Source organism: Myotis nattereri (genome assembly GCF_964212035.1).
Source record: "Myotis nattereri genome assembly, chromosome: 3".
Lineage (NCBI taxonomy): Eukaryota > Metazoa > Chordata > Mammalia > Chiroptera > Vespertilionidae > Myotis > Myotis nattereri.
The window spans coordinates 7934731-7947028 of NC_138077.1; the positions used below are offsets into that span (position 1 = coordinate 7934731).

The 12298-nt window shown below is 54.7% G+C and overlaps 1 protein-coding gene across 1 annotated transcript; it reads right to left on the reverse strand.

Moving 5' to 3' along the window:
- Positions 1-998: 998 nt before the first annotated feature.
- On the reverse strand, positions 999-11944 carry SIK1 (salt inducible kinase 1). The gene is made up of 13 exons (XM_081088532.1): positions 11783-11944; positions 11178-11294; positions 8676-8739; positions 8342-8503; positions 8066-8190; positions 7845-7968; positions 6990-7210; positions 6522-6671; positions 5983-6105; positions 5640-5853; positions 4836-5114; positions 3927-4158; positions 999-3441 (listed from the first exon to the last, which is right to left on the reverse strand). The coding sequence occupies exons 1-13, from the start codon at positions 11936-11938 to the stop codon at positions 3057-3059; spliced, it is 2352 nt and encodes a 783-aa protein (XP_080944658.1). The 5' UTR covers positions 11939-11944; the 3' UTR covers positions 999-3056.
- Between the last annotated feature and the right edge of the window lie 354 nt (positions 11945-12298).

Below are 12298 nucleotides of genomic sequence, written 5' to 3' on the forward strand. Positions count from 1 at the left end.
GGGAGCGAAGTCACGCAGCCTTCGTCCGTTTGTGCCCGACGTGTGTCCTGAGCGTGATGCCCCCCAGGCTTCTCCATGTCATACGCCAGAATTTCCTTCTTCAGGCTGAATCCCATCCCATTGTGTGCAGGGACCACATTTGCTGATCTAGTCGTCCTTGGAGGGACACGTGGGGCGATTCCACCCCTTGGCTGTTGTGACTAATGCTGCCATGAACAAAGGTGTGCAGGATCTGTTCCCGCCCCTGCTTTCAGCTTGTGTGTCTGTGCCCAGAAGTGGGATTGCTGGGCCATATGGTGATTCTGTTAACTTGCTACGGAACAGCCAGACTCTCCAACCAGCAGCACACAGCAGTTCCAATTTTTCCCTTGCCAACGCTTATTTTACGTGTGGGTTTTTTTTGTTGTTTTTTTTTTTTGTTTTTTATAATGACCATCTGAATGGGTGAGAAAAATTAAAAACTTTAACCAAAAAATATTTTCCAGGTGCAGGATGAAGAGGATCCTTTGTTGTTTAGGTGGCCACGTCTGCCCTCCTGCTAGAAGGTGGCAAAGCCAACTTGAACAGACCAGGAAGTCTGGCTGTCAGTCTTCCAAATCCCTGACTTGTAAGTGGGTTCAGACCATTAAGAGGAAGTAGAGTGAATGGTGCCTGGGAAGAACCAGCTGTGAACAGACGTGGGTGTTTGGAGGTTCAGCGGATTAGCAGAGCCTGCCCCCCAAACGGGGCCTGAGAGCCTGCGAGGCCTGGCACACACCCTCAATGCCAACCTCAGGCCACTCCTCTCTGTACCCTGACCACCGTGCCCACACCACTGCCAGGCGAGGGGAGTGGCATCTGCAGCTAGGTGCTGCCAGTTCTTTGTGGCCAGGCTGAATGCAGGAGTTGGCACCAGGCCCTCTTCTTTCGATCTGAGCCGTCAATGAACCTGGAGGACTTGGCCTCTTAGTGAAGCAGCCGGAAGGTACGCCCCAGAGAACCATGGGAAAAAGTCAAGGTTTTTCCCTCCAATATTTTATTTAAATATTAAATTAAAAAACATACACCCACTAATCATTTGGCATACATTTGTCATGTTAACATAAGAAACAACATAATTAATTCAGTTATAGTAAAAAAAAACAAACCAAACCATATACATCTTAATCAGATCACAGAGTGCCTTTGAATGGCTACTGCATTCATTCGGGAAGAGCACTGTGGAGAAACCTATAAAACACACGTCACACACACTGAAACAAGACACACACCTCGACTTACAGCAACGAGAAAGAAAACCACGGTGAACGTAAAGTGCTTGTCATTGTTCTGAGGCCTTTGATCTCTGGGTTAGAACAGAACTGATTTTCAAAAGGGAAACTGGTTCTGTGTTGGACTCCACGTGCTGCTGTCTCTGTGAGGAGGCAAAGGCCCATGACCCCAGGTTCTCTCTCAGTCCCCAACCTTCCTTACAAGTCAGCAGAGGCCTCGGAGAGTTCTCAGCCGCCAGGCGCAAGGACAGTCCTTTGCCCCCATCATTGAAGCAGCCACAGAGCAGCAGCAGTGCTGGCAGGAAGGACAGTAGCAGCAAGCTGGGCAGACGCAGACGCAGGGCCAGCAGGGGCCGTGTCCTCTCTGGGCCACCACCTCCCCGCCCTCCAGAAACTCCGGTGATCTTTGGCTTTTATAAATGCCGACCTTCCCCTGCCATTACCTGTTAATACTGAGGGTGTAAGAGCCAAGAGAGCTGAAGGCACCTGGGGGTAAAGGACCAATGCTGCCCAGGCAGAGGGAGCACGCAGTAGCGACCTCCCTTCACTCAGAGGCCCATGGCCACCTGAGCCACCACCTGGGTCTACCTGCCAGGTAAGGGCAACTTGTCTCCCTCCTCCACACAGACCTGGTGTAGCACTTTGTAACATTGCCAGAGGGGAATTTAAACCAGGAACACAAGGTGTAGTAAAAAATATAAAAAATAAGTAGTGTCTGTCTATTTATACACATATACAGTATTTGCTTAAAAAGGAACAAAGCTTGAACAATAATGACCTGACCTTTCATTCCATTTTCTTGAACAAAAGCCTAACAGATATGGGCCTGGGGAAGGTGGGGCTGTCCGACAGTGACCCGTGAGTGCGGGCGGTCGCCGCCCACTGTCCCAGTCCCAGCCTCACTATATTGCACATCCCCCAGTCAGCTGTTCTTTTTGGACCCTGATAATGAAATGCGTAAAAACATAATTAGCAGCGGAAATAAGATGTGCGGCAGGAGGTAACTTCCCTCACAGGCACCCAGGCCCTGTGCCAAGTGCCAGGGCAGAGCCTAGCCGCCCCTTTGAGGTTCTTTCTCGTGGCTCCTCCGGAGACTCCTGGAATCGACCACCAAGCAGTTCATAACACTCCCGTCGAAAACAAGAAAAAGTGAGCCTGTGTTCTGACTTCAAGGGAGAGAATTCCAAGAATTTGCAGATTATCTTCTCCTGGGCTGGCCATTAGAGCTTTTTAAAAACTTATGCATAAAGCACAAAGTTCACAGCTTTCATTCGAAGCATAAATGTTTCAGGAAGTGGAACTGTTCATTAAAAAAGGATGCTACTCAACCCCGCACGTGCACACACGTGGCGGAGGTGCACACACTTGTTCCCACGGCGCGTGGCTCACACTGTGGCTTTGTCCAAGGCAGTGCCCTCTGTGACCCGACGCGCCCACGGACGAGGGAGCTGACGGTCCCCTCCTGCCGCCACCTGACGCACAGTGGCGCTGGCCTGTGAGCGGGGCCAGCACTGTCCTCTGTCTTGTCGCTTCCCTCCTTCTCCCTCCTGTCTACCCACCCCCACAACACACCCTCAATTATTATTTTTCTTCAGAAACTTTCCAGTCCCTACTCACAGCAGCAGCTGCTCAGTGCAAGGAGAAAATAAAACAAAAATAAACGAAAAAGCCAAAACACCAAACGTATTGCTTGTTTTGCTTCTCAGAAGTTATTGGCTTTGAGTCCGGAATCGCCTTCACATACTCTTGAGATTATTGCTTCGAGGAGTCAGCAGCCCATGCAGGAGGAGGGTGGCGTGGTAGCCCTCACTGCACCAGGACAAACGTGCCCAGCTGGCCTGAGGTCAGGTCCTCCATCTCACAGTCCCCCTGCGGCAGCCCCATGGGGTCGAAACCCGAGGGCAGTATGGCGAAGTGTGGCTGCAGGGGTGTGGCGGCAGGGAGGGGTGCCGTGGCAGTGCTGATGTGCAGGTGGGTGTCCAAGAGGTGGGCCGCTGAGGCCACCGGGGAGACCCCGGGCTGGAGGAGGTGGGGTGGCAGCAGCGGGCCAGGCCCCAGCCCCAGCTCCTTCTGGAGTCCCGACACAAGGAGGGCACTGTCACAGGGGGCCAGGACCAGCGGGACTGGGGGCAGCTGGGGAGCCTGCTGGCAGCTGGGCGGGGCTGCTGGGTGGTGCTGTAACTGCAGCAACCTGGAGGGACACGAGGAACAGGGAGGGCAACAGGTCACTGCCAGCTCTGAGCGCTGCTTCTCCTGACAAGTTCCACCCGGCCAGGCTCAGACACCATCGGGTTTCCACGCCCTGTGGAAGTGCTGGCTGGAGCTGCCCAGAACACGAAATGCTGTGCGTGACTAATGCCCTGAGCAATTCCTGACATTTCCATTCTCTGTCGTGCTTTTACAGCAGCTCAGAGATGCCAACCAGAGGTGACATTCTTATTCATGCCCCCCTTCAGCCCCCACTTACAGGCTTCAAAGTGACAAAACCTGACTGCTCCCCACCTCTGCCACCATCTGCAGGAACAAGGCCCACAGATCTCCCCACACTTGGGGTAGGGAGGCACACTCATCTGATCACACGGAGAAGGGGGAGCTTAGGAAACAAGGTTGCTCAAAAAATCCCAGTGGACCCGAGTGCTACCAAGGTCAAGGGCGACTAGTGCAGAGCAGGCATACCTTTGCTGGTGCAGCACCTCCTCCAGCAGGCTCCTGCCCTCCCGGCTGCTGGCCCCGCTGCCATGCAGGCCTGGGCTCTGAGCGGGCAGCTGGAAAGCGCTCAGGCCTCCCCGAGTGGCCCGGCTGGAAGAGGGCTGGCACACCTGGCGAGCCAGCCCCTTGATCTTGTTCAGGCCCAGAAACCCTTTGGTCCTCGCGTTCTTCCTCAGCTGCTGTCGAAAGGCTTTCAGGCCTGGGGAGAGGCAGATGGAGATGGTCTATGGACCTCCAACCCCAGCCCAGGACCAGCAGCCCAAGGCTGGCTGAGTTCCAGATGGAGGGGAGGGAGGAGGAGGAACGGGCAACATGAAAATGATGGATACAAGAACTGGTATGCTTTCCTACAGGGCTGAGGGTGCTCTCTGGTCATCTAAATACTTTCCATGACCCCTCCACCCCCCATGCAAGGTCAGGAAGTCATCTTTAAGGTTGGATTTGGGGCAGCAGTTCCAGTACCGAATAGGCATGCATCTGGGCAGACTTAGATCCTCTGTGAAGGGCAGAACAGTGCCACGGAACTATGGAGGGAGCTCAGGGCCCCCAAGCCCTGGGTGGCATGGTGGGAGCCCAGGCAGCCAGGTGTGGAGGGTCCCTCCCTGACTCCACCCCTCTCTAGGGCAGGAGCTGCTGCTTGGCACCCAAGTGTCTCTTGAGCTTCTAAGACCAGCCACTAGAGGCCAGGTGACTTTGTCCCAGGACACCAGGCTGTCCAGAACCCGGTGGCCCCTTTGATCTGTCCAGGGAGCATTGCTGCTGGACCTAGGCCCGGCTAGGGGATGGGGGAACCTCTGCCATCCAGGACAAAGGGAAACCTGCCAGGGCACATGGCATCTGGAGGGAAGGTGGGAATGAGAGTGAAGGGGAAGTCACCTTGAGTGAGTGAGGTGTCCGAAGCCCTCCGGCCTTCCTGGAAGCTGATGGGGAGCAGGGCAGCTCCTCCCAGGGCCCCCTGCGCCTGCAGCACCGGGGTGGCAGACTGGGCCCCCAGTAGTGGTGAGGCCAGTTTGAGTGGAGAACAGGTGCCCACCAGCCCCTGAGCAGCCAGGCATCCACTAAGCCCCGCTGGGCTATCCCCTGCCGAGAAGGTCAGACAGCTGTCAGAGCTGGTGCCTTCTGAAGGACTCGCCGAGGAGGAGGAGATGACTATACCTGCAGAAGGAACAGGGTGCTCTTGGGGGGGGGAGGCACATGCTCCCCATGGCCCATGCAACCCACCAGCACCCACGTCGCGTTCCCCATGCCCATGGCAGTGACTCTCAGGCCCTTGGGTAGCCCTTGAGGCCACTGACAGAGGCAGACAGTTGTACTGTCCTCCCCACATCTATCCTCAGCCTTGGGGGAGGGGGAGTCTATGACAGCCAGAGGCCAGGGAGCCCTGACAGCCAGCGCAGGACTCCTGGCTGCAGGTGATATGTGGAGCTGACCCAGGACACAGAAGGGCCAGGGATGAGGACCTGTCCTCCTGACACCTGGGGGCAGGAATACCCACTATCCCCACCATGGAATGACCACCTGGAGTGTCTACATGTGATCCTTGTGGCCTCGGGGGTTAAATCCGAGAACTGTGATAAGAAGAAACCGCCCAGCATAAAAGGTGTGTTTTGCATCAGGCCCTTGTAGTCCCAACCATAAACCCGCCCACCAGGCTGTGCTCCTGCCCACGTGGACACTTACATGGGGGGATACACGGGGAGAAGGTGGAGACCTCGGCCAGTGTGTGCCTTCGGACCGTGCTGCCAGGCAGGGGTCTCTGCGCCTCTGGCTCCTCCTTCAGGCCCTGGCCCTGCCTGACTTCCTCGCTGATGGTCGTGTCCAGCAGGCTGCTGGGGGAGACCGAGCGATGCCGGAACACGCCGTTGCAGTTGGTGTCCACAGGAAAGAGCCAGGGCTGTGCGGGAAGGAAATGAACCAGTGACCCTGGGGCTCTGGGTGACCTGGTATGGGGTCATCACCACCCCATGGGTGGAATGAGATAAGCCCCCGCCCCAGACGCCACCCTTCGCAGACGCTCACACACCTGGAGCGAGCTGTGGAGGTCACAGTCCATCTCGGCCTGCAGGATAGACTGCCCCAAGGTCTGGGGCTGTGGGCACAGCAGAGAGGACCGGAAAGCATCACCGGGGAGGCCTTCCTGAGGCACCTGTGAGCCAGCATGAAGGACAGAAGCTATCAGTGGCATCCCCAGAAACACCACGCTGGCCTCACTCTGGCACTAGCAGACGTCAGCCACCAGCTGACCAGGCTCCGGACACGTGCACCCTCCCGCCGAGGCTGCGCATGTGGAAACGACCAGGGGGAGGCACCGAGAGGCCAGCACCAGGGTCAACTGGCCACAGGCGGGGCCTGACCCCCAACAGAATGACTAGCACCCCCTCTTCTGCATCCTCTGGTCTGGGGCTCACAGGGGAACCCCTGCCCCCACCCAGGGCTTAATGGATGGGGGACAAAATGAACAGGCAAACAGGGCCTCAGCCTGTGTCTGGCTCCCAGGCACATCTGAGCAAGGGATTCCTAACTCAGGGGACACAGGTGGGGCTTTAGGAGATTCCCCCTCACCTCCAAGCTGCTGTGGTCCGAGCTCCTGGGCCTCTGCTGCCGGGCTGGGCCCGGCCGGGCCGACGGCGGGGTGTTGCGGTACTCCTTCAGCCGCTCCAGGAGGAGGTAATAAATGGCTGCGAAGTGATTATAGCTGCTGTTCTGCAGTGACTGGGAAGGCAGAGGCAGAGAAGCGGGTCAGAGCCGGGCCAGAGGCGAGGACGGAACAGCAGGGTGGCCGTGTGCAGGCGGCACTCGGGACGGCTCCTCGGGTCACTGAGGCTCCCTGACAAGGCTGTCCCCAGGGTTATTCTTGGGTGGCCCAGAATATCCTTTAGAAGAGTGGACAAGCTGGCCCTTAAATTAGCCCGTGTTCCCATTTTAACTCAACTAGCAACTGACTGCTTTTCCTGATAAAGCCGTCTCCTCCCCGCCCCCCCCCCCCCCACAAGAACGAGCAAAGTGGGAGGAGGGACGGGCAACGCTCACCTCCACGGTCCTCTGCCGGTCCACCCCGAGGGTCTGCATGATGCCCAGCACCTGCTCGTCATAGTCGCCCAGGTTGGAGTTGTAGCTGAGAGCAGCGTTCGTGGGGCGAGTGAGTGGCAGGGTGGGGTCGGCCTGCATCCACCTGTGCTGCCGGATCTGGGCGATGCTGATGCGCTTGGCAGGGTCCACCACCAGCATGCGGCGGATCAGCGTCTCACAGTCTGGGGGTCAGGGGAGGCGCACTGAGCCGGGCAGCCCGCCTGTGCACGCGGTCCCCTCCGCCCACTGGGTTGCCACCTCAGCCCTGCAGGGGACCAGCTCCCTTCAAGTGACCATTCTGAAGACACCAATGCCAGGAGCACTGGCCTGGGCCAGCGGCTCAGACCAGCCACCAGAGAATGCCCCCCACCGAGGGCGGGTCTCTGAGTGGGACACAGTCCTCCTAATGTCCCTACAGAGACCACCTAGCTCCCCGCGCTGCTGTGACCACACAAGTCAGTGGACATCTTTATTGAATGGAAGAGGAAAGCACGAGTGTGGAGCAGGTGAGACTCGGGGGGCACTGGGCGGGGACCCCAGAGACCAAGCCTTCAGCCAGCTCCAGGAGACACCCTCAGAGGAAGGCACCTGGCCGGCCATAAGTAGGGCACTCAAAACACACCCCGTGGGTTGGGTTTCTTTTACAGGTAAACACCCTACAGTAACACCGGCCTGACTCACAGACCCAGAAGACAGTCAAGCAGGCATTTCAGGAAATAAATTCCTCCACCTCCTCCTCCTCCTGAACTCCCATTCCGGGTTCCCAACAGCCCCTGCCCGCCCGCCTGCCCGGGAGAAGGCTTGGCGCACACCTACCTCGAGACATGAAGAAGGGGATTCGGAACCGGCCCTCAAGCACCCGCTGCCGCAGGGCTGGCAGGCTGGGCCCATCAAAGGGGAGAGATCCGCAGACGAGCACGTACAGCACAACGCCAAGGCTCTGCAAACAACCAGAGCGCACGGTCAGCGCCTGCTCGCCTTGCTGGTGCACACAGCTCTAGCGCGGGCACCTAACACGCTGCGCACAGGGCTCCTACCCAGATGTCCAGCTGGGGGCCTTCGTACTCCTTCCCCTCAAAGACTTCCGGAGCCGCGTACGGGGGGCTCCCACACCATGTAGACAGAGGCTCTCCCGACTTGTAGAAATTCCCAAATCCAAAGTCTGAAAGACAAACAGACGATGAAGCTGTGGTGGAAACAGTCGGGGCCTCGGTTTCAAAAGTGTCCGAGCAAAAAGCACCAGGACCCTGGCTTGCATACGCCCCACCCTGCCGCGAGGCCACGCTTCCTGAGTGCGGGGGCGCCCTCCTCACCTGCCAGCTTGATGTCCATGTTGCCATCCAGCAGCAGATTCTCGGTCTTGAGGTCCCGGTGTACGATGTGATGGCTGTGGCAGTACTCCACGGCCGACAGAATCTGCCAGAACTTCTTCCGTGCTTCATTCTCGCTTAGGTGCCCGTTGGAAGTCAAATAATCTGAGGAGCGACAAAACAAAACTATAGCCTCCCGGTCCACAGTGCAGCCGCCGTCTGGGGCACAGTGAAGTGTGCTGTGGGATGCTCAGGTGGGTAGACCCCAACATTGGAGGAGCAATTCCTGACACGTGAGCACCATTGGTTTTCAACAGGTATGAAAAGTGTGGCTTACCAAACATTTCTCCATTTTTTGCAAATTCAGTGACAATGTAAAGCATATCCTTTGTTTCCATTACCTAAAAAAATAAAGACCTAAACATTAAACCACGCGAAGAGAGAACATACCAGAGGTATCAGTAATCTACCTGAACCCCAGGGAGCGAACTTCTCCAGATGAGTGCATTCATCATTTTTGGGAAGGAAAAACAAGCAAACAAACAATAACCTTCTGCACTAAAGAAACACATCAGGGGATTCCTATTCAGGAGAGTTTTTTCAACGTCAGAGGCGATTCCTCACTGGCCTGCCTGTCCTGATATATCCTGGCTCAGTAAAGGTCTGAGTGTATTCGAATTCTCCTACATTGTAGTTTTAACTCACTTTGCCTCACCCACCAGAGGATTCTGGCGGCTACAGAAGTAAAAGCAATTCGAGAGTTCTGCTACAGCTTTCTTCTAGAAGCCTAGCAGGCAGCAGATTATTCAAGCCAATGGCCAGCACGGCTGAATAATAGATGGCGAATACCCCTTCCCCACATGCGTTGGTAACATGATTAAGTAGGCCACAAAAAGCCGGCTCTGCCGGGTAAGCCACAACAGTCTGCTCTGTGTGCAGAAAGCTACTCAGCATGTGTCAGCAGCAACAGCCAGTGTCCGGCACACCTTAAAGGTCCCCTTCCTGAGTGAGCATTTCTTTCACTTTGAAAAATTGTTTAGAAAGAATTTAAAATATTTAAAAGAAACAAGGTAAAATTCAAATATTTGTACTGAAAGTAAAACGGACTCATATCCAGGTATTTTAAAAGGGAGATAGAGAGATAATACATTCTACAGAAAAAGATTTCTTCAGGGCTCAAAACATAGTTATTCCTTTAAAAAGAATACTTTAAACACAACTGCTTTGTGCTGTAAATCTGAAAAGCAAAGCAAACAACAGGCAGTTTAGCTAGAATTTTCACAGCCCTTGCCCTCGATGTGTGTCACTGAGTGACGAGTTCATTCCTTTTCTCAGTGAGAAAAAAAAAAGAGAGATGGAGAAAGAATGAAGAGTGAATGTGTTTTAAAAAAAAAAAAATAACCTCAAGGAAAGAGTTTAGTGTCTCACCAAGGTCTGGGCCTGAGCCAGCTGGATGAAAATCAGATACCATGTCAAAGCCAGGGCAAGAACTACCACTGCTGCCCCCACAGTCAGAGCAGCACGCGGAGCAATAAGAAAATTCACCCCGGAAAGTCCTCACTTGGATCATGTGGTCAAGGCATCGCTAACTGGGCTACTCCACATAGGGGCCAGCGGGTTCAGGAGGACAAGGCAGCCACGCTCTGGCTCATCCCTCCAACTCAGTCTAAAGCAGACAGGGGTCAGCCCGCTGCTGCGGAAACAGGCTGGGCACATTTCTCAGGCACTGACATCAGCGACCCAGGAGGAAACTTCCGACCCACGCGGCAACTTACAAATGGCAACAGAAACAAAACACAAGCCAGAGAGCAGGTGACCAACCAGAGAGCAGGTGACAGGTGATGTGAGTGCCACACTTAACAATGATGAGTAAACTGTCATTCTGGAAACACGAGCCCCATGACAACTTCTACCTTCATTTTAACTGAGTAAAGAGCCTTCCGTGGGATCATTTTCAATTACAGTCCTGTCTCCTGCCCATTGTATGCCCTGCCAACTGCACAAACACGCCCACCATCCCATATTCATTTCAGTCTCTTGGGGTTTCACGAGAGTCATCAAAAGGAACTTACAGCCAACACAACTAGACGGAATAGCAAGCAATTTGCAAAGAACTTATTCTCTTGCACGAGACTACTTCATCCTCACAGAAGTGGCCGCTAAGAAAGAGATTGCTTTGCTGTCCTAATTAAAACACTACTTATTTTCCAAAGATGTACTTTATTAGTTTCAACAGGAGAACAAAAATAAAGTCACACAAAAAACCAACAAACGGACAGCGCGAAGCCTGTCCTTAACGTGGATTAAATAGCAAGCCCCCTGCTCTCACCACAGCAAAATCTCCGTTTTGATGGGATTTTACTTGGGGGAAGACAAGGGCTCACTGCTGCCTTTGCAAAGGTAAGTTTAGGAAAACTGGTAAAAGCAGCTGGTCTGAAAGTTTAATAATCTGCAAAGGCAGAAGTGTTTAGTTTCACTGGAACTTGTCCCTCTACACTAAATACTTGACTTGTGTCAATACACAGATCTGGTTGTTTATCTTCATAGTAAAGGCAACAACATCCCACCTCCATGCATTTAAAACTGGAACAAATCATAATACTAAGTAAGATCTTCATGAAGCAAATCTCAATTATGACCCCAAAGCAAGAAAATAACTGTAAGTAAATCTTCACCACGTACAGACATCAGTCTGTTTACCTTATACAACCAACCCCCTGACTCCCACATACACCCAGAGAGAGGGGGGCAGCCTCCAGAAACTGCAGACTGAGGTCCTTGGACATAAAAACGAAAGCACTTGCCAGAAGTCACAGAGAAAGGCAAACTGGGTCCTTACCTGATAAAGCTTTATGATATGGGGGTGATTCAGAAGCTTCATGATCTGAACCTCACGATATATTTTCTCCAAATTGCTTGAATCTAGGCGTGTTTTGTCGATTATTTTTATTGCTACCTATAGATTTTTAAAAAGAAAAAGGATATTTTGTTTTGTTTTTTATTTTAAAAAAACCTCTCACTTAACCTAATTTAAACATTTCATTTTTGCAGGTTAATTTCTAAAACACTTTGTCCCCAAGAAGTCACAAAAAGTTGGGGGGGGGGGGGAAGGTGAGGGGAATAACCAAAGTAACCCTTCATATTACTTAAAATAGCCGAAGTTAAATAATTGTACTAAGTCTTCGCAGGCTCACTTGGAAGGGCGTTAGCTCTGGAACAGAGAGCACTGCGCCCCTGGGTTATTAGATCATTATCCTCTTTGCTGCCCCCTAATATTCGTACAAATTATGCAATCGTAATATACAACATTTTCCTTCTCTACCAAACTAAAAATTGCCCGCGTTTAGACGGACCCTACAGGCAGGGGTCCCACCCGGCTGGCTGCCCGCAGGCAGGGTCCACCCCAGACAGGGTCCGCTCCAGGTCGGCCCGCGCCCCACGCACCTGGGTTTTGGTGACTCGGTGCCGGGCCAGCTTCACCACCGCGAAGTTGCCCTTGCCCAGGGTCCGCTCGATGTCGTAAAAGCCCACCCGCAGGGGCTTCTGCGGGCCCTGGCTCCCGCCCGCTGGGGCCGCGCTGAACTCCGACATGATCACCATGGCTCCGGGCACCTGCGGACGCAGGAAGCTCAGCGACGATCCGACCCCACGCCCGCCCGCCCGCCCCGCCGCCCGCGGTCGGCTCCACGCCGGTGCCCCGGACCCCGTCGCCTCGCCGGGCGCGCGGACCCGCTCCCACCGGCCCGCGGTCGGCTCTACCCCGACCCCTGGAGCGCTTCCGTCCCGCCGGGCGCGTGTCCCGCTCCCGCGGCCAGTGCCGTTCCCGTCCCCGAACCACTTGAGCCCCGCGGGCGTGTGGACCCGCCCCCGCGCCGGGCTCCTTCCGAACCCCTTGCGCCGCGGGCCGCGTACCCCGCCGCCCGTGGTCGTTCCATCCCGAACCCCGGGGCCCCTCACGCT